Below are 21,335 nucleotides of genomic sequence, written 5' to 3'. Positions count from 1 at the left end.
TAGGTTCTGCCTCAGGCTGCATTAAAGGAAAGAAGAATTCAGCACAAAAGTCACCCCAGAAATATACCCAGCTGCACTGGGCAATGGCAGGGCACTTCCCAGCTGCTGAACAATTCAAGAGCCCAATCCAAAATAACCTCCCCATGGTGTTTCACTAAGAATAATTTCAGTGGCACATGAATTTTCTTCCCTTTTATTGTCAGCTTGATTTCCAGGAATGTTTTTCTTTTTTTCCAGCCAAAGATCTCTGTCTCAGTGGTTTATCTGATGGTAGCTTGCATTGGGCCTGCTGCTTCTCTGCTTTCCCAAATTCACAGTCCTAGTTTTATCTGCTCTGCCTGACATATCTTAGTATGTTGAACTTTATCTGGTTAAATGAGAGTTCATTGTTTATCCCCTTTTCTAGCCAGAAGGCTCATTGCTTTGGAGCGGTGAATTATTCAGCTCTTCTTGCCACTTCTCTTGGGCTAAACCCTGAAGAATGGGAGGGAAGGGAATTCAGAGAATGGGGTGGAATAACAAAATTCCTGCTTGAGCTCTGATCTGGATGGCAATGGTGAGAGCAGGAGCTGTTGCTTTGATTGGTGGTGCTCCAGGACAGCAGGTGGGGCAGACAGAGAGGAGCAGAGCACAGCAATGCTGCTGGGGGGCACAGGAGCAGGATTGCTGGGTTTTACTGCACCCCCATAGGGCTCCATCACATCTGCCCTGGGTGGATGAGCAGGAGCTGCCTCAGCCCTTCTAGGTGCTCTTCCATCTCAAGATAAAGCCTCCAGGTCAGGGCACTACTTAGAGTAGAGACCATATCTCTTCCTCTGTATGAAACCAAAACAGTAAAGAGGGGATTTAAGACTAGTTTAAGAAACAACCCTTGCTCCTGTAAAAAGGGTCAGCCAAGCTTTCAGCTTTGGCTGAGCTCAGCTGGATCTGAAGAGCTCACCCCACCCTCAGCAGAGTTATTTGTGAGACCACAAGGCTCATCTTTATCTCCTGGGGAGGCTGCGCCAGGATGCATCAGGAAAGTTAAAAATGCCATCTAAATTTGCTTCCTCTTTTAAAAGCAGCAGAAAACCAAGAGTTATAGGCTATTCTTGCAGTCTTTAAACAGCTTCCAAAGGTACATTTGTGAAAGCATTGTTTCAGCATCCAAGTGCTATTTGTATTTCTAAAACACTTCTGCTTTGTCAGCACCAGTCTATCTGCAGTGATAATCCATTTATACCAGCAGCAATAGCATTACACACAAGTTCCAGATGAAACCAGGGAATGGCCAGGGAAACCAAAGACCAAAATTTTCAACAGCTGCTTGGAGACTGAAAGAGGAGGACAAGCTCCAAAAAATTTCTAGTGTAAGAGAAATCTCCAGGTGCAGCAACAACAAACTAAATAACAACAAAATCAATGAAAACAAACAAACAAGAACCAAGCAAACAAAAACCCACAACAAACCAGTTTTGGGGAAAGAGCACCTATCTTTTGAATCAGGAGAATTTAATTAATTCCAGATAGAGTCCATCCCCACGCACAAGCTGGGAGATCAATAGGGCTGAGAGAGCATCAGACTGGGGAGTGACAAGAGACTTGGAGGGCAGGAATGGATGGGATTACATTGGGAAAGGGCATCCTTTCAGCCCCACACCATTTAAATACTGCTGGGCATCATACTGGCTACCTCTGTTCTGCCAGGCACACTAACAGCGCTGAAAAGTGCCCATTACTCTGGGCAAAGCAAAATGTAAAGCACAGTGAAGCAAGGAATGTAAACCTCCTCTTGGACTGGTTCCCTAGTCACTGCACCAGCTTTCATTGTGAGCAACTGGAGGTTTTTTAAACTTGTTAAATTTGGAGTCCCAGGGCTGTGTTTCTTCACTTCTCCTAGGATGTCATTGTGAGCAGCTAAGCAAACTCAGATTACTGCAGCCACTCCAGGGCACTCTGCAGGGCAGTAACAGGAGAAGGAAATGTATACTGTGCTGTTCAGCTGCTGTCAGAGAGAGTGGAGTTGTTTATGTGCTCTCTGCTCACTCTGGAAAGAGCTCAGGGTGAAACTGAGGAAGTGTTCTTAAAACAAAGCATTAGATGGAAAACTTAGCTCTGAGAGGTTTGTCACGCTGGCCTGAGAAAATAATAGAGGCTAATTATTGTATTTGCAAGGAGTGCCCTGAGGAAGGCATGAATGGTGCATCTGACTCCATGTTCTCAGAAGGCTGATTTATTATACAATACTATATCATATTAAAGAATACTATACTAAAGAATACAGAAAGGATACTTACTGAATGCCAAAAAGATAACAATGAAAACTCGTGACTCTCCAGAGTCCTGACACAGCTTGGCCTTGATTGGTCATTGAGTCAAAACAACTCACACCAGAACCCAATGAAACAATCACCTGTGGGTAAACAATCTCCAAACACATTCCACATGAGCAAAACACAGGAGAAGCAAAGGAGATAAGAATTGTTTTCATTTTTTCTCTGAGGCATCTCAGCTTCCCAGGAGAAAATCCTGGGTGAAGGGATTTTTTCAGAAAATGTGAATGCCACAGCTGATATCATATAATTGCAAATTTAGAGCTGCATGATCTTTGAGCCCCTGGCGCTGTGGTGGTGTGCATCTACCAAGCTTCATGATGGAGGGGAGGATCCTTGAAAGGAAAGATCCCCTTGTGAAACTGCCCTGGGATCTTTAAAGTCCCCCTGGAGCAAACAGGAACTTGATGTTTTCAGCCTCATGTAAAAGGAATGAAGAAAATCCATCACTAAGGTCACTTCAAAGTGGATAAACCACTGCATGAGATAATGACTGAAAGAGCCCTGAATATATGACTTGTTATAGTTCTTATCTGTGTAATTTCCATGGACAAGAGAATCTCACACAGATAGCACCTCAGACTTTAGGGGTATAACTCATTATTCAGCATGGATAAATGTAGAAAAGCTCCCTCTTAATGCAGGCTTTTAACTAAGTACAGTTAATTACTCAGCTGAGCACTCCCTTTAGCTCTTGCTCTCTGGGGAGGCAGGGCCAGGTCTCCTGGCAGCTGTGATGAACATCATAAACTAAGTTATGTTAATCCTCCAAGTTTCAGACTTGAGATAACTCAGAGGTTTTACAGCACCCATTATCTACTACTGTGGCTCTTATTTTATTTGAAGCCATGCAATGTTTATTAGCTGAATGCCCTTAAGCATTGAGAATGAAAGCAGAAATTTACCATTTAAATTTAGATCATGCTTCTCCCCCTGTCACACACACACATAATTTTAAAGTTTACTCTGAACAGTTCCCAGGATTGTGTGTCCAGATTCCAAGCAGAAGGCTAAGAATAACCCCTACATTATTACAGGCACCAAATGGGTGCTCATAAAACCATAGTTGCAGCCAGAGATAGGAGATGATAGTTGTTTATCAAAACAATGAATTAGTTTAAATTCATTTTGTGCTGTCACCAGCACTGGGAACCAAGCACAGCCCTCTGTAGTGCCCTGGCTGGAGCACTCAGCAGTATTTATCTTTGTCCATTATGACATGGCCTTGTAGGAAATCACTGCTTCCAGGATCTGGGATTAATTATCCTCCCCCTGACAGAGGTTGTATGGGATGAGCAGGGATGTGGGCCCTGGCAGGTCACCAGGCAGGCTCAGACACAAACAGGCTTTGCTCACTGGTCCTTCATGAAGAGCTGCTCTCCACCCACACCCGTTCCTCCAAGCTGCTCCACCAAAGAAAAGTGATGCTGGGGAGATACTCTGAGATAGTACCTCAGACTTTTGGGGTACAACTCATTATTCAGCATGGATAAATGCAGAAAAGCATTAGGTACCTACCAATTCCATCTCCCCTGGGGTCACTTTTCTGCCTCCAGGAACAATCATCATCATCAGTATGTTAGGAAACCTTTGCTCAGTCTGAGCTCTTGTCTCCAGCTAACCATTTCTACACTTCACATTTATTTTTACTGTGATAAAGATGTGGTCCACAGTGTTTGCCTTCCATTTCTCTTCAGCTGTTGATCACAGTGTTTCTATCATTCTCTTTTATCATCCTGCAGCATTGCAAACCCTACTGTAGAAATACCTCTTAAAGAGCTTCTCTGCTCCTCCTGCTGTGTATCTTAATTCTCCAGGTGTAAAGGCAAAGCTGTTTGTTCTTTAAAAAAAACTAAATTCCTGGTACAAACAAAAGTTCAAGATTCCAGGTGGCTAGCAAATAACACGAACAGGTGTCTTTACAATACAGAGAAAATGAGGGAGGGTAAAAAAAAAGGGCATAGCTAAAATATGAGAATAATATCTGATTTTGAAAAAGATGGGTCCCCCTAAATATTCTGTTGTGCACTGTGTTAAAAAGATGCAACATTTATCAAAGCTTATGTCATCAGACTCATAAAAAAAAAAAAAAGGGAGGATCATTAAAAATCCATGGGTCAGTTTTCAATGTATTTTGTTGCCTCAATTCCTCATCTTCCTGGGACATTCTAGGCCTGCATCCATCAACTGATTCAACCATCAGTCATCAATCAATAGGGCTGGTACAAACTTTGGTGTTCACCTAAGCCCCACTGTCAAAGAAAGATGGAAATGGCACAGGACAAATGATCTTTCAAAATCTTCCTGAATATCCTGCTCTAGCTGGGTTGCAATCACAATGCAAAGCTTTTCCAGGTTGTCTGTGATCCCCATGGAACCAAATCCAGAAAGCCAAGGTGTGCATGCAAAGAAAAAATAAGTTTACCACAGAAAAAGCCAGGGAACAGCTTGTTTTTAGTTTGATGCAAGCTGCAGTCTCATTTGATATAGTATACTGATATAAGTGAAAATAAGACAAGAAAATTATTATAGTCAGGCTGAGGAGAAGAGAGTGACAGCTACTCTGTTCACACTCTGACCACACAGAAACCCCAGTGCTGTCCACCAACATGAAATACAGAGCCCTGCATCTCTTTATGACATTTCTAGTCACCATTTGTGCTGCTCCACACTCAGTGAAACACTGGCAGAGCAAGGCACTCTGACAAGAGCACTTTTTGTGTTGTGAAGATTACAAGTACAGGCAGTGATCCAGCATTAATGCCAGCGGCTTTACTCACTCAGCGTGCCAACTGCCCTCCCATTCAAACTGACTCACCAGAGCCTGATAAAACTGTAATTTTTTAAGCATTTTGACTTACTCTAAGCTGCAAATAGTAAGCTGTGCCTTTCCAGAGTGACTTTGTCATTACCAGAACATACAAATGTCTTTTTGTTTGACACGGTATGTTCTGGTCATGACAAAGAGCAGCAGAAGGGAAGATGTTGGAACTCCAGCCCTCAGAACTATCAAGCCCTAACCCCAGGAGGAGGCAGGTTGGTTCCTGGAGTTCCTGAGGAGCAGGTTCCCCCTGGGCAGGGCTGGGATTTGTGGCCAGGTTGCTGCTGGCAGCCAGGATGCTCTCACAGAGCAGCTGGACCCTGCTCACCAGTCCCTTCCCTGGCCAAGGTCTCACAAAAAACTCTTTTTAAACTTCGTTGGAAAAATTTCTTCATGTCCTTCGTGCATGAGACTGTGCCCCCTCTCCTGGCCCCTGCAGCCCTCCCCAGATGTGTGCACTAAGAAGGGAATAAATTCACCTCTCTCCCCTTTATTCCTGTTCTTCCTACTCATCTCTTGGCTTCTGAGCATGGGAGAGGGAAGAGAGCAGAGATCAGACCAAAAGCTGGAAGAGACCCAGAAAAAAACCCAGAAAAACAACAAAAAACCCATTCCTCTACCAAAAAAAAAACAAAAAACAAAAAAACAAAAACCCAAAAAAAAAACCTAAATAAAAACCTGAAAAACCCCCCAAAAAACCCCAAAACAAAACATAAAAACAAAAAAAAAGCACAAAAACACCAAAAAAATCCCAAAAGAACCAACAAAAAACCCACTCTCCCAGAAAAAAAACAACCCCCAAAACAAAAAAAATAACCAAAGCAAAAGAACCAAAAAAACCCAAAAATCCCAGAAACCCCAAAAGAAAACAAACAAAAACCAAAGTAAACCAAATGAACAAAAAAACATCCAAAAAAGCAATATCACCACCAATACAAAAAAATCACCACAAAACAAAAACCCCCACCTCAGCACCAGCCATGTGTTTATGGCCACTCTCTATTATAGTTTTTTTTAAGTGCGAGTTTTACAGTGCTTTAACAAATTAAAAAATGGAGTTGTATTTTTCTCTTTATAAGTGTTTTTAAGGAGAAATTGTCTAATTAAGAAATTAAACTTCAATTATTTTTACGTTTAACTTAATAACTAACTACATGTGATTCATAATGTGAATTTTTATGTAATTACATAATACTACTTAAATTTATGAAGAAGGTAGAGAAGAAGCATTAGCTTCTGTTTTAAAATTTTTATCTTGTTTTATATATATATTACTATATTTTAAAACTTTAAGTTTTCTACTATATGATATTACTCACTTCTATTCAAACTACAGACTTATAACCTTAGTTTTATCATTCAGTTTTGGAAGTTTTCTCCACACCTTCAGGTCAAATGCAGTGCTCTCTTGGGGGTCAGTGCTTTTCAGCACAGAAAGTCTGGAATTCTCAGTAACCAGAGTTCCAACACATATGGGTTAGTAATAGCACACCAGAAATTTTAGATTTCACAAATGGGGTGACAGAAGAAGTTACACAATGAAGTCAGGAGAGGGAAATTATACAAGTGTGGATATTACCCTAAAATGATCAAAACCATTCAACACACCAGTCTGATAACTTATCTTTCACATGAGTGCAATAAACACTCATGTGAAATAAACAACCTTAATCTGAAATTATATGTTATGGAATGGAGTAATGTAATGTAAATTAAGCCTCCTGCTTGAGTTCCATATGCAGCAACCTTTGTAAAAAAATACCTTGAGCACTGAAAGCAGTGGGGAGAACACTACAACAAAAATCCTCCTTTTCAGTGAGGATGGGATGGATGACTACTAATCAATAAAAAAGTCAGGAACTATCCAGAGGAGCATACAAAGATGCTCAGTCTCCTATAAAGACCGCTGAGATCAATATGTAAATACACTGTGCCATGGACTTCCAGAATTTCAGACGAACTTCCTGAAACAGGTTATTTTTCCCCAGGTTCTTTCCACTCAGTTCCTAAAACTGCATATTTCCCACAGCAGCAAAATGCAATTACGTCTGAGATGGATGGAAATTGCCACTAACAGAAGAAATGTTCCCCAAAACCTTGTAGCAGAAATTGAAAAGTGACAGTAGCATGAAATACACTGACATTTACTCAGGCTGGAACATGAATGACCTGATGGAGACTGCAAAAATCAGAGCTGAGCAGGAGTGTGCTCTTTGTCTCTTCCACAGTAGGATGCTCTCTCCAAACAACTTGTGAAAAGAAGGTCAATTATTGACATCTAATTGGACAACCTGCTGAATTATTATCTGAAACAGCCTTTGGAGTTCTGCTGCATCACATTCTGCATGTAAAATATTATTCACTGTAAAGATAAATCCAATCTGCAGCACTTAATATTGTACATTTGAAAGCTTATTAGTGGCTTTGAAATACTTGAATGTGGAATGGTGGTTTCAACCATGATCAAGTGGGAATTGAGATATTTGAGACAGGTATTCCGGTCCTTTTATATTCCACCAGAACAAAAAGACATTTGAGCCACTCCTGCTGCTTGAATCCACAGAACTGAAGTCTTTTCCATCACCACTGAAGAAAAAAGGCTTGCATTACACAGTGAAACCTCCTGAAAGGCAAAGGCAGCACATTTCATCCCACAGCTGTTCAATCCTGGCTGTATTTGCTATAGCACTGTATATATACACCTGCATATACACACACACTGTTGCACATAAATTGCTATGTGGTATATAAAAGAATATATACATTTGGTATTTATGTTTAATTGATCTTTAGATATTAAAGTATACATACTTTTGAACTTACATTGGCAGTCACTGGAGGACCTCCCTGTGCTGTTAAAGAAAAAATTATCATAAACAGGAATTTTTCTGAACAGTTCACTGCTTGAGACAGTGACTTAAAAATGCCTAAAACATGCAGAGTTTTAAACAGCAAGGCAGTGTAGAACAAAATATTTTTATGCTTCATTGAATTCTCCATTATTTTTCTCACTGATCTTGCTTTGCTCCATTACATTTACTGTAGGAAAATTCCAGTTTACTGCAGCAGGTCCCAACATCAGAGGTGGCCATGGTGAGCAAACCAGGGGAGGAGGCAGAGAGGTGCTGCTGTTGGTGTCTCACCAACACAGCCCTCACATCCCTACATCACAGAGATCCCATCAGAGCTGACTCAAACTCAGGCCCACGGATGCAGAGCAAGGCAATGAGTGCATGCTGACATCCATCCCTGATGCATCAGAAAAGGACTCTGCATTATAAGTTCACACTTTCCCCCACACACAGACACCCCCAGACGACCTGCGCTTCCAGAAGCAAATTAAATCCTCATGGTTTCGCCTTTGAAACAAACCATTATTTCCTGAAGGTGGACAGAAAACTGATAAGGAGGCAGAACATCATCTACCAGAATCCAGAGCACTGCCATCCTGCAGGAACTCACCCCATCTTCCAGGGGGACTGAAATTCCAATACCTAAAGGGCCTCTGAGAAGGTGAATGGGGGATGAACGCTCTAAAACAAAATATATATTTTAAGAAACAGTGAAATACTTAATTTCTGAAAGTGCCTTTTGATCACTCTAACCTTTGGTTTTAACCACTCTGGTGCCTCCTGCCAAGTGTGGTTTACTGATGACACATCATCATGGCACCAGGAATGGACTTGTTGATAAGTTAAATAATGGGACTACTTTCAGACCATTTTTATAGCTGAAAATTCTCATGGCATAAAAGAGTCATCATACAGTTATTTCACTGTGGAAAACTGTTATTTTTCTTAGAATAACTTTGAACTCTGTAACTTTTTGGGAAGAGGGTTGTTTTTCAAATAAAACCCTGCCTCCTTTCTTCCCCAGAAAACTCAGCTTGTATTAGCTGGAATGATTCCAAATCCACAGAGATAAGTGTTCAGACAAATTGTAAATTTAGCTAGAGCATTTATATGTTACTAAATCCAAACAAAGATGTAAAGCAAGATGCAAAATATCACACACACACAAAAAAAGTCCCAAAATATATGGAATGGGATTTTTAAAGCTGAGCAAGGGACTCAGCCACACAAGTTTGAAAGAAATTGATTAATTATGTGGTTGATAACCTTGGTTTATATGCCATGTTAAATCCTGGTATAACTTCATTGTCTTCAGTGGAGCTGCACTGCAAATGCATTTGACAGATTGTCATGATTCTTCTCCAAGAATAACTTCTAAGGCAGAAGTTTTAAACATGAGTGAATGAAAGTCCTGTGCCAAGTCCTACCCTAATTTATGCCCTGTATAAAACAGCTGAGTTGGAAGTGAGGGTGTCAGGGAAGGCAGGAGGAGACATGAGTCTGTTCTTCCTCTGCTGGGACGTTACATCAGCTCCCCTTGGTGATGGCCATGACTCCAAACAGCACAGCAGGAACCCACAAGGCAGCTTGTGGGAGATTTTTTCCTTCCCAGCCTGCAAGTTCTTGTGTTTCACAAGCTCTAAGTGTTCAGGGAAGAGCCTGGAGTGGTGGAGAGCCATGAAATTCACTCCTGTTAACTACTGCATCAATCTGAGCCTGGGCTGCTTCAAAACGAGTTTGAGGATGAGCAGTGGAAATGGCCATTCTAATATGAATATTGGAATTAGTCACTTAATTTAATCAGAAAATAATGTGTGTCAGAAAGCCTCAGTGTTATTTTGAATCAAAACCCAGCATTTGGATTGGTTTTCTTTAGTCTGTTGGGTTATTTTTGGCTCATTATTAGCATTAGAGTAAAACCGACTGGTCAGACAGTACACACACCTTTGCTCAGGTGAGGGGGAAGTAATGCCCATCTCAACTCATCTTTTATGCAACATTACTAAAGACATGGGGAGGATTTTATTATTTTGCCCAAAGCATCATTTAAGCCAGCAGCAGCAATCTGATGGCTCCAGCTCCAAGCCTAGTGAATTGCTGATGTCCTCACTCCTGATTCTTCTGCTGGCAGAGCTATTTTACAGCAAAGTGATGTAATCTGGCAGTGAGTGAGCTCAACACAAACAGCCTGGCTCCAGCAATACCCCTGCTCCAGGGGATCATTGCTGGGGCAGGAGGCACCAGCAAGCAAGTTGGACTCCAACTCACAGCCCAAGCACTTGGATGCCTTTCCCAGCTCTTCCCTCACTGTCTATTTTCAGCCAAATCAGGCAGCAAAGCCCCATACATTGCTTTAATACCCCACTGGATGGCAGAGGCCCATCTGCTGAGCACCCCTAATGAGGCAAAAGTGAAGATATTTCCCATCCAACATGGTCTGAAATACTTATAAACAGAGCAGGCTCTGGATCAAGAGCCTCTCACGCTCCCCATCTGTGAAATGCAGCTAGCTGCTAATCTTCAGCCTCATAAAAATGTGTGGAAGGGAAAAGCTTTATAGGATGTGCTGTGACCACTGCCATGACAGAGAGCAGCAGAATTCTGAAGGAATTTGACTGGGTCAGAAGCAGGGAGGCTGAGCAGAGCCAGCTTGGAGGAGCAGCAGCCCTGCACAGCCCCAAGGTGCCCCAAAACAGACACAGGGCACATGGTTCTGGAGCTGGGGTTGTGATAATGGGGTGTTTTCTTCCCTTCACTGGGCCTAGAGAAAAGGAAAATACTTATAAAAATATTTCATTGGCAGCAGTGCCCAGCAAGCATCTCACTGTGCTTTCTGTGCTCCCCTCTGAGGTCTGCCAGCAGAGACGCTGATTGCCATCTGACCGTGCATGGCAGCCACCTCCCACCCCTCTTTCTTTAGTTCTGCACCCTCCTAAACATGTCATTATTTATGTATCTGCATGTGCTGGAGATAAATACAGCCTAGCTTCCCCCTCCTCAGCAGAGCTTACACCTGTGATCTCTGATTCTTCACCTCTGCAGCGCTGCACACTTGCACCATTTCATCCTTTGTAATCACTGTGGGTTGTGTACTCTGGGGTTGTTATGCAACCTGCATTTCTCCTCCTAGGCTCATCTGAGCACCTCCAGCCCAGTTCTGCTTCTTATGGCTTGTCACCTTTTAATCTCTTATATTTGGGCACCTCCAAAACCAGCTCTTTTTCTTCTTTCCCTTCAGAGCTCTCTCTGTGATCTTAGTCATGCTTGACAAACTTCCAATCCCCTCCATCATTTCTATTCTCCTCTGCAGCAATTTCCGTTTACAAATACAAGGTTATAATAAATAGGGGGACCATGTTTAAGTATAAAAACAGTTGGACAGGTTCTTCTACCTTTACTCTTTCTTCATTAGCTTCTCCAGGTCCAGGCACAGGCTCAGGCTCTGCCACACAGGTAGCTCATCACTGCTTCTCCTTCAGAGTATGGCTGTGAAAACATCTTTAAAATCTTTAATTTTTTAAAATAAATTTTAAAATCTGTTTGATTTTTTTAAATCTGTTTTAAGTAATTTAAAATCTGTTTAATTTTTTAAAATCTGTCCTTGACAAAGAAGCTAGTAAGAGAGAATCTATTACTAGCAATTAGAGAAGAATCATGACCAAACTTTCAAAACAACAAGGTGCTTGAACTATTCCAGCTATGATAATAAGTACATTAAAAAAAAAATTCCTGGTGCAACATTACCATGGATGGGAAATCAGCTGCAAAGAGGTCATCTTGTTTTTGTTTTCTTATGGAATTCAGGTTGAGAACCATGACTTGAAAAGTTACTTTGACTAAGAATTGCCACATCTACTCTGAGGATCAAGGACAGCATTTCAGGAAAGCCTGAGCAAAAAAAATCAAAATAAGATTTCCTAAGGAAAATAGAAACTTAAAATAAAACCAACTTTAAATTGCTTCTTGTGTGGTGATCTCATTTCCTAAGGATCAGCTTCCTATTACCCCTCCAAGTATGAGGAGGTATATTAATCTTCTTAAAGCTAATACTCTGATTGTCTGATTAAGCAAATCTTAATTCATCAGATTTATTCTGCAGACTCTTGCCTTATCCTACTGTTGGGCATAGAAGTCCGGGATGGAAGGCATTCTCCTGGTTTCAGTTTTGAAAAGGATCACAACTGGGTTTTACTGTCCATCTGCAACCAAAAGATGGAACAATCATATGGTTTTGATGACAAGGAAAAGTTTTCCTGCAGCTGTAATTACTGCACTCTTAGCTTGTGCAGTGATATCTCTGCTTCATTTGCAGAAAGGATTGTGGATGGTTTGCAGGGGTACATGATTCATTTGCATCACTAGAAATTTAAAGCACTGCTTGGTTCTAAATTCAAGAGTAACCGAAGTCTATATAAGTTATTTTTAAAGGGTTTAGAGGGATAGAAAAACTTAAATACAAGAATATAAGTAGCAAGATCTTATCCTATAAGAAGCAAGATCCTATCCATTAAGAACTACCTGTCTGGTGCTCCAAAATTTAAACTTGTTTTTCTATTTCTGCAAATTGATTAATAGGATGTGCTGACCATTGGTTTGAAATATTTAATGTTTTCTTCAAGTAGCAAAATGTGGGAACTAAACTGTTACAAGGAAGGCATGCCAAAATAGAGAAGGAAGCTATTTAGCCAATTATTTCTGCCTTACAAGGTTTACCATCCAAAGGCAAGTTTTCAAGAATAAAGTTATTTTGATCAACCCCTCATTTTGATATGTCAAAGCTGCTTCTAAAACCACCAACACTTTCCCCACTGGTTACAGGATACCTAAAGCATCCAAAGCAGTGGCTTTAATGTTGCAAAAAGTTTTTGGTTTGTTTGTTTCGAGCTGTTCTGTTGCTGCTATCCAAAAGCGTGAAATGGGCCACAAACAGCAAAAAGTTTTCAAGTGCCCCAATAAGCAACCCTGACTCCTGCTGACATCTCAGGGGACCTGCTACCTGTCCACTCACATGGAAAACTTTGCTGGGAAAGCTATAAAACAATCTGTTGAGTTGATGTCTTGCCCTTCTGACCCGAAATCTCTGTGTCCCTGCAGCTCTCGTGGTGCGGTTCCTGACCAAGCGGTTCATCTGGGAGTACGACCCAACGCTGGGTAGGTGGCTGTGCTCTTAGAAGGCTAATTTATTATTTTATTGTACTATAATATATAAAATAATACTATACTTAACTAAAGAATACTAAAAGAACACTTACAGAAGGCTAAAAAGATAATAATGAAAACTCGTGACTCCTTCAAGAGTCCCAACACAGCTTGACACTGATTGGCCATTGAGTCAAAACAATTCACATGAAACCAATGAAACAATCACCTGTGGGTAAACAACGTCCAAACACATTCCTAAGCAGCAAAACACAGGAGAAGCAATAAGATAATGATTGTTTTCCTTTTTCTCTGAGGCTTCTCAGCTTCCCAGGAGAGAAATCCTGGGCAAAGGGGTTTTTCAGAATATGTGATGGTGACAGCTGTGTCCTGGAATGGCATGGCTAAAGCAATGGAATCACAGAGCTAAAAACCCAAGCCTCAGTCAGCCTCTAAATCTGCTGCAAAAAAGCTTCTCTATGGTCATTTTATGCTGGAACAAATTGTTGGCTAAAATGGCAGAATAGAGAAGCAGCAGCACCAGACAAAGGCTGAGTTAGTGTATGAGACACATTTCTGTTCACTCAAAAATCCAGGGGAATTCTGCCATTGAAACAAATTGTTTCAGCGTTAAACTTTTCCAATCATTTAGTGTGATACCAGTTTTCTCCTTTTGAATAACCCAAATGGCTTCTGCTTGAGAATAAGATATTAGGATACAGATCTGTATTCTGGGAGAGAGAGCTTAAAAATTTGTGGCCAAAAAAAGGCTTTTACAGTCAGTCTGCCTAGACTCAGGTAACTTTTTTGCTCTTTTTCAAACATATATTGTGTCTTAATTTTTGGATGACCAGATAGGGGCATCCACATGTCCCTTCCACTGCTCCCACTTTGCTGTGTGTGATCAGGCATTTTCATGAAGTTGGCTCAGATTTTTCAAAAACCCCTCAAAAAGTTGCCCTGAATTAGAGGCTTCGCTTAAAATTTGTGTCAAGGTCAATTTTCTTAGTATTTCTTAACCTATCATATATTTAAAGTCTCTGCAAATCCAGGCCAAGAAGTGCAAGACAAGGCATTCACTTCTTAAAAGTTGCCTTCAATACCTCAGGACTAAGTAACTCACACACAAAGGGCTGGAAAGTTCTCTTTTCTCCAATAATATGTTCCTCTCTCCTTTCTAACATTTCCTTGCAGGTTCCAACACAGATCATACAGTTAAACATCAATTTCTTTATTAATGTTCTTTCCTTAACAGGTTTCGTTAAGGAAATAGAAAATGCCATAAAATTGCACAGCAGAAATGAAGTTTAATATATTCTATTACAGAACCCAGGCAGCCCTTTGTAAAAAGCAAGCATCCAGGATTTTTGTTTGGCAGAATGGAGAGATAACAGATATCAAATGGAGAGATAACAGATATCAAAACTCCCATCTTGGGAAAATAAATCTCAGCACAACCTGAACTCAAATACATTATTTTATCTGCTACTATCAACGCAGTCCTCAGTGAATTATGTGTCACCCGCCTTGTGCTGCGCAGTGGAATGTTCAATAGGATGTTCCTTTGGCATCATTAGTGTTAGTACTTCACGTTTCTGTCACCAGTACATCATTCTAAAATCTTGACAAGAGGTGTATAAAGCCTTCTCTATCAGTGTAGTTCAAGTTCATCAATTTCTTACAGGGCCACTGCATGCAGAATCATCCTTTTTGCCTTGTTTAAGCACACAAATGAAGTTATTAGCAAGTTACAAGGTTTATTTTTTTTTTTTTCCCCATTATGAGGGCCCCATGCCCTTTTTGCTCTACAAGGCTTGACATTTGTTTCTGTTTTACAAATGAATACAATTGCAAATTACTGTGCCCCTCAGGAATCTAATTGTCTTCTCTTTGCAGCAAGGAAAGCTTTCGTGCAGGCAGCAATAAACTAAAAAATTAAATCTCTTCTGACTTACTGAATTCTACATCACCATTCAGTCTAGAGAATAATAGCTTAAATTATGTATTACAGTCATTGTGATGCTCAGCTCTCTAGGTTGCTCTGAGGAAAAGATTTGAGAAATTCAAAAACTAATAAACTATTGTCAAGGAGTTATTCCTTAATCACAGTAATCTTTGGTGGAAGCTGCTCACCAGGAGATTGTTTTATAAAGTATTATTTTTCTCAAACTACAGATCACAATGGGATTCAAAAAGGGTTCTGAACTGTTAGAGATGACAAATAATCTGGAAATTGTAACCACTATTTAGGCCTTCAGAGATCAATGAGAAAGAAACCGTACCTTGAAAAGCTTTGAAAACCAGTGCCTGAAAAAATGCATTTCTGTCTTTTAGCATTGTCATCCTGCAGTGATTTGGTGTCCACTTACCTGCAAACATCTGAATTCACTGAGAAGTTCCAGCAGAATAAATTCATTTCTTCTCAGCAGTCATGGGCTGGCAGCTCTGTGGAAAGAGAGATATCATGCTCAATCAGTATAAAAAATTAAAGTTGTGTCAGTGAGGGTAATTTCCTCTGCAGGGAGAAATAAGCAGCTTTGTCAAGTTATTCCAACAGGACAGGAGTAAAACAGATGCAAACCATCCAGCTACTAAGCAATGGGAGGTTTTGCCAAAAATCACTGGGGCTGAGACAAGAACATCAAATTTCCAGTTTATTTCTTATGTCAAGCTTTCAACCACCCATTAGCCCTCTGATGCAAGCAATCTCCAGATAATTCCTATTTTTAGGAAAGCTTTCACCAAGCTGTTCAAGGCCTGATGGAAAATCAACATTAATCTAAAGTAAGCATCGTAGTAAAAAAAACCCCAAACTATTCATCTTTTTATTCAAGGGTGGCACATTTTAACTGGAAGGGGAAAAACACACCTTATAAATATTCCTTTCTCTTCTAACCTGCCAGAAGAAAATGAAGGGCCATATATTTAGCAGCACCTGGACAGAGTGCTGTACACCACCAGGAGCCAAATTACCAACCACAAAATAACATTTTCTGGCAGGAGGAACATCACTGAGCCCTGCAAGCTTTAGGAAACAGAGCTGCTGCTGAAGTCAGGGCTCTGCAGCTGTGCCACTTCTGTGCAGATGTTGGATCTGTGCAAGCACTGCATCTTCACCAAAAGTACATCTCACTCTGCTTTGTATTTAACTGTTCTCAGCCAAAGGGCAGCAACCTCAGCAAAGGTCATTTTCTGGGGAGTGTTAAGCACCAGCTTTGACTTGTCCAATATTTCTGTTTAAATGGCAACTCGTTGTCACCACCTTGGCACGGGGATTTCGTTTGCTTTTCCAAGAGGTGCTAAATTCCTCGAGGTAAATTCCTGCCTGGCATTGTCAAGGTGAATGGGTTTCCACATCCATCTTCATTTAGAGAAAATTGCAGCTATCTCACATTTTCAACAGAATTAGGTGAAAGAGCTCTATGTAGGAATAGGCTGGAATAGCACATTTTAAAAAATACATGCAGTTGTTTTCTAAAATATTAAATACATGAATAATTCAGCATCAAACTAGTCTTCTTCAGCTAGTTAAATATGCACTGAGAAAGGGGATTGTGTTTCCACATGGATTTCACCAAACTTCATTCATGTTTACATGTTTTTAAATAGAACAAAACTTGAAAAACATATAAACAAGCTCAGTGTGATGTTAGAAAGCTTCAAAATGCTTGGCCTGGTTAGGACCAGTGAAATCACTCTCTTGTCATGAATGTGGGACTCATGGAATTCACTGACCCCAGGGCTTGACCCCATAATTGTCAGGGATTTCAGCAGGGAATAGCTGCTCTCCCCATCCCAGTAAATTGCAATAACAATTTTTGAGTCTGCATCTCAGCAATTCCCCCCAGGAGCTACTAGCAGTGCCCAGAATTTATGGTGAGCTTCTCCTGAGCTCTAAAAATGAGATATTGTGGTTCACTTTGAAATTTAATTAATTTTAAAATTGGAGATGCTGAATCCGAGTAATCAAGGAATCTGCTAAATTAATTTTTTTCCTGGGAGGCAAAAAAGGAGGAGAAAGCCCAAAGAGCCATCACAGCAGAAGACAGATGGGGGCCGTGCAGAGAACTTCATGGACAGCAGCAAACTTCCTGCCTCCATAAGCCATGGCATGCAGGGAGAATCTCCTGGATGAAATGAAGGAAGAAAATTCATCATAGCTATGGCTGAGCACTTTTAAAAATAATTTTGCGGCATTTCTCTGTGAGCACATTTGTTGCTCCACCAAAACCTGAATGATTTGCTTTACTAGAAACAGAACTGGGGTATCCAAGAACTGGAAGGGAAAAAATTCAAAGGAAAATCCCAAAAAACCCCAAAAGAGGAGTGTGTGATGAACTGTGTTTTGTCATTTGTTTTGGATTAGCATTTTTATATATAATTGGGAGAATCAGGAGGTTCCTGAGGCTCAAGGACTGAAGTATCAGGTTTTGCTATACAGGACAGAGCCCCAAACAAATAAAACCCCAGGTAAATGCAGGAGACAGGCTCCTCAGTTCTTTTCTTGTTTTTGTAACTGATTTGTTGTCTGCAGTCTCTGCCTCTGTGTCTCACCTACAAAATCCTTCATCTTACAGAAGGATTGCAAATCCTTAGAGTAACTGATACTCAAATTCAGGACACTCACCAAAGGCACAGAGAAACACCAAGCAAAGCCTGGATTTGACACAAAAATCTACTTCTATCAGCAAACGAGATGAAATTTTTGCTGACCTTTCTAAAAGTGTCTTGGCTTTCTCACACTGCCTCTAGATGTCTTTCTCCTGCTGTTCACACATTTCATAGGATTTTGGCAATCCTCTGAAAAGAAAACTCTCTGTTAGCAGATGATCAGTAGAACAGGACTGTGCATGAAGGCAAAGAAAGACAGAAAGCAAAGGAGTTTATTTAATTTGAAAGGGATAGAGAAAAGACTGCTCACTACTTTAAAGTAGAGGTAACTATAAGAAATAGGGGTTTTAAGAAAAATAATTTTGTCAGGACTAGTAGATTAATAGTGACATTTTTGAAGAGTATTTCTTGTGACTATGTCACACTTTCTTTACAGGTTTTTGTTCACTCTTTTTTCTCCCCTGGCAGAACAAAAAGCTTGAACAGTGTTTCTATAAAGTCCTATCTAATGCAACATGCAGACAGCCCATAAGAGACCCTCAAACATGGGTAAGATGTGTAGGCATCAGGAAAGCAAGAAAAATAGGAGACAAAGTAGTAAAAACTGCTTGAGGGAAGGAGACAGAATCCTCTCTTAGAGCCCTGAATTCTCCCAGAGCAGAAAACTAAACCTCCTACAGACCAGCTCAAGACTTGCAAATTACACCATGGTGGCAAGAGCAGCAGAAATGACTTTGTGAAGGTATTTACACTGGCAAGGAGGCTTTTCCCACTGGAAAACTTCTTACAAGGATGATTATTTTTACATTAGAAGGGCAGTTTTGCTCGCATCTATAGCTGGGGGGTTCTGTTAGCAAAGCAGATTCAGGAATCACAAGGAAATGGTGGAGGTCCCATACAGGATATAAATAATATGGCAAAACTAGCAAATAATGCTGGCCTGAGTTTGTTTTCACAGGATAAATACAGGTCTGTATGAACAACACAAACAGCAGAGAAAAGTAGGAATATATCAGGAATATATCCAAACTGGCTTTCATCAAAATGATTGAGAGCCAGGAACAATTTAACTGGGGGAATCAAGACCTCACTAAAGAGTAGAATATAGTTATTTAGTATAATTTTTAATATATGTCTTATTTTAAATAAACATAAATATAAACAGTATATTTCATATAAACATGAATAAATAAAATTATTATAATTTATTATATATTTCTAAGATATAATAAAATAAACTTCTACAATATAATATTATAAATTATAATTATAATATTATAATTATATGTGGTGATACAAGATTGTATAATTATAATATTATAGTATATAAATATACATTATTTAGTATAATTAATTATATGTTTATTATTTTAAAAATAGAAATATAAATAATATACCTAATATAAATAAATATCACTATAATTTATTATATATTTATAATATTATAAATTATAATTATAATTATGTAGTCTTACATAATTATAATATTGTAATACAGAAATAATTATATATTATTTAGGATAAGTCATTATATATTATAATATATCCTAGCAAGAGAAGATAAAAGAACTATCTTTCTGGGACAACTTTGTGTCCCTGAAGCCATGATAAAGAGCTCAGGTCCAAATAGAGCTCTCCAGGATTGCCTTTGCTGTCTGGTTTATTCAGCTAACACACTGTCTGGACAGCTGGAATGCCATGTGAACACAAACTCCTGATCCCTGGGCTTGCCATCCCTGCTGCAGATCCCAAGTTAGAGAAACATTATCTTTGTGCACTGTGGGTTTTTCAGTTCTCTTGACTGGTGGCTTACTCAGCAAATTTGCCCCAACACTCCTGGAGGTTTAACTGCCTGTCTCCGGCACAGAAACCCTGCAGCAGCACAGCTGAGGGAGAAACTGCCCAGACAGCAAACAGAGCCTTGAACAGAGCAGCCCAGAGCAAAAGAGGGGTTTATAAATCATTGACTGATGCCCCTGCAGCCCCAGGTGGAAAGGCTGACAGCCCTGGAAGGATTGTCAGTCTCTCCTCTTCCAGCTGCCCCACAGGACAGTGCAGTCTGCAAGCAGCTCATGATGGAAAATTTGAAAAAAAAAAATTGAAAAAACCCATTTTCTACAGTGAGCAGAAGGGCAGAGAGTTCTGCCACCACCTTGCAGAACTTTTCTTTCTGCACATTTCATCCCAGCACCCGTGCTGACAACTCCAGCCTGGCCAAGCACAGGCTGGCAATGACACGTGGTCCTGTGGGGTGTAATGGTAACCAACATTTGGGGCTGGGAGGAAGGACTGCCATGACAAATGTGTAGGCACTTCATAAATCACTGGGAAACAGCCTTATTCTCAAGCCAGACTCCAGCTATTCACATCCTGGGTTTTTATTGACAAAATTACTCATTCCTTCTGCCTCGGTGCTTAAGGGATTCAGCCCTCAGCAGTCTAGGTTTTGCCTTCCTAGGCATTTTCCTGTGATCATATTTTTCCTACATCAAAACAGCAGAAACATTATTTAACTTGATGTACATTTAATATGCTGTATCATTTTTACTGTGCTCTTCAGCAGGAGGAATTGATACTGAATGTATTATAGCAATGAGCCATGCAAGAATTCCCAGTTTCTCTGAGGTGTTTCTAAGGAAATGGGCTCATATGGCCTAAAGCACCTTAAAACACCAACTCTGGCTTCTAAAATTCTCAACAAAGCCTTGAAATGATGAAATTGTAATTGAGAGCAGCAACAGAGGATTCTTACAATGACATGGGAAGCAGTTATCTGAAAATGTGGTTTGTTTTCTTTCATATGAGTCTCAAGATGAAGATATTCCTGATGCCAGTAATAAAAACACTGCTTTTTTACAGTAGCTCAACAGACAGCAAAACTCAGGAATGGCAGTTCCTGTTCTTGCTATAGCTACAGCTGCAAAATATTTCTCCCCTATTTTTGTGCTCATCATATTCTGAGATGTTTCCCAGATGGGCAGAATTTTCCAGTGCTTGCCTCTGCATCCCCAGGAGAGAAGACTTTTTGTTTTACTTATTTTGGGTGTGAGAAAATTCTCACTGGTTAGTTTTCATTTCTATTGTCAGAAATAAGGTGAATCTCAGCTTCACCAACAAAGACTTCTTGCTGCAATCAGACAAAAAAGGCATTAAATTTATCAGGCTTAAATTTGTCGGGGTTGTATTTCATACCAAGAACCAACATCCCTTCCAAGCATTGGCAAGAAAATTAAATAAAAACCAAAAAAACCAACAGAACAAAACAACCAACAACTGTTTAAACCTTTGAGCTTACTCCCTACTTGTTAGCACTGCTCTGGCTTTATTGGTTTGGTTTTAGCATGCCTTGAGGAACTCATTTCCAGGTTCTGCCCACATTTTCTTTGCCTTTCCCAGTAAAATTTGAATGAGGACAGAACCTATAGGAAAGGAAAAGTAGCACCACTTCACTTCCCAAAAGAAACCCATTCTTCCCATGCAGCAGAAAAATCTTATTTGCATGCAGCAGGAGATAACAAAACAAATACATTTTTAATTTTTTTTAGAGTCCTCTTGAAGAAAACTATTGTACAATTTTTGTCTGAAGGCCAAAATATTATT

General features: G+C 40.1%; 1 protein-coding gene across 1 annotated transcript in view; it reads left to right on the top strand.

Moving 5' to 3' along the window:
- RERG (RAS like estrogen regulated growth inhibitor) overlaps positions 1–21,335 on the top strand; it is a 91,396-nt gene that overhangs the window by 58,218 nt on the left and 11,843 nt on the right. The window contains exon 3 of the mRNA XM_059472853.1: positions 13,080–13,136. Within this exon, the coding sequence (XP_059328836.1) occupies positions 13,080–13,136 (57 nt within the window). The remainder of the gene's footprint in view (positions 1–13,079; positions 13,137–21,335) is intronic.

This window comes from Ammospiza nelsoni, chromosome 5, assembly GCF_027579445.1.
Source record: "Ammospiza nelsoni isolate bAmmNel1 chromosome 5, bAmmNel1.pri, whole genome shotgun sequence".
NCBI classification, from domain to species: Eukaryota; Metazoa; Chordata; class Aves; order Passeriformes; family Passerellidae; genus Ammospiza; species Ammospiza nelsoni.
The sequence above is the reverse complement of the archived record's forward strand: the minus strand, read 5'-3'. Positions and strand labels throughout refer to the sequence as shown.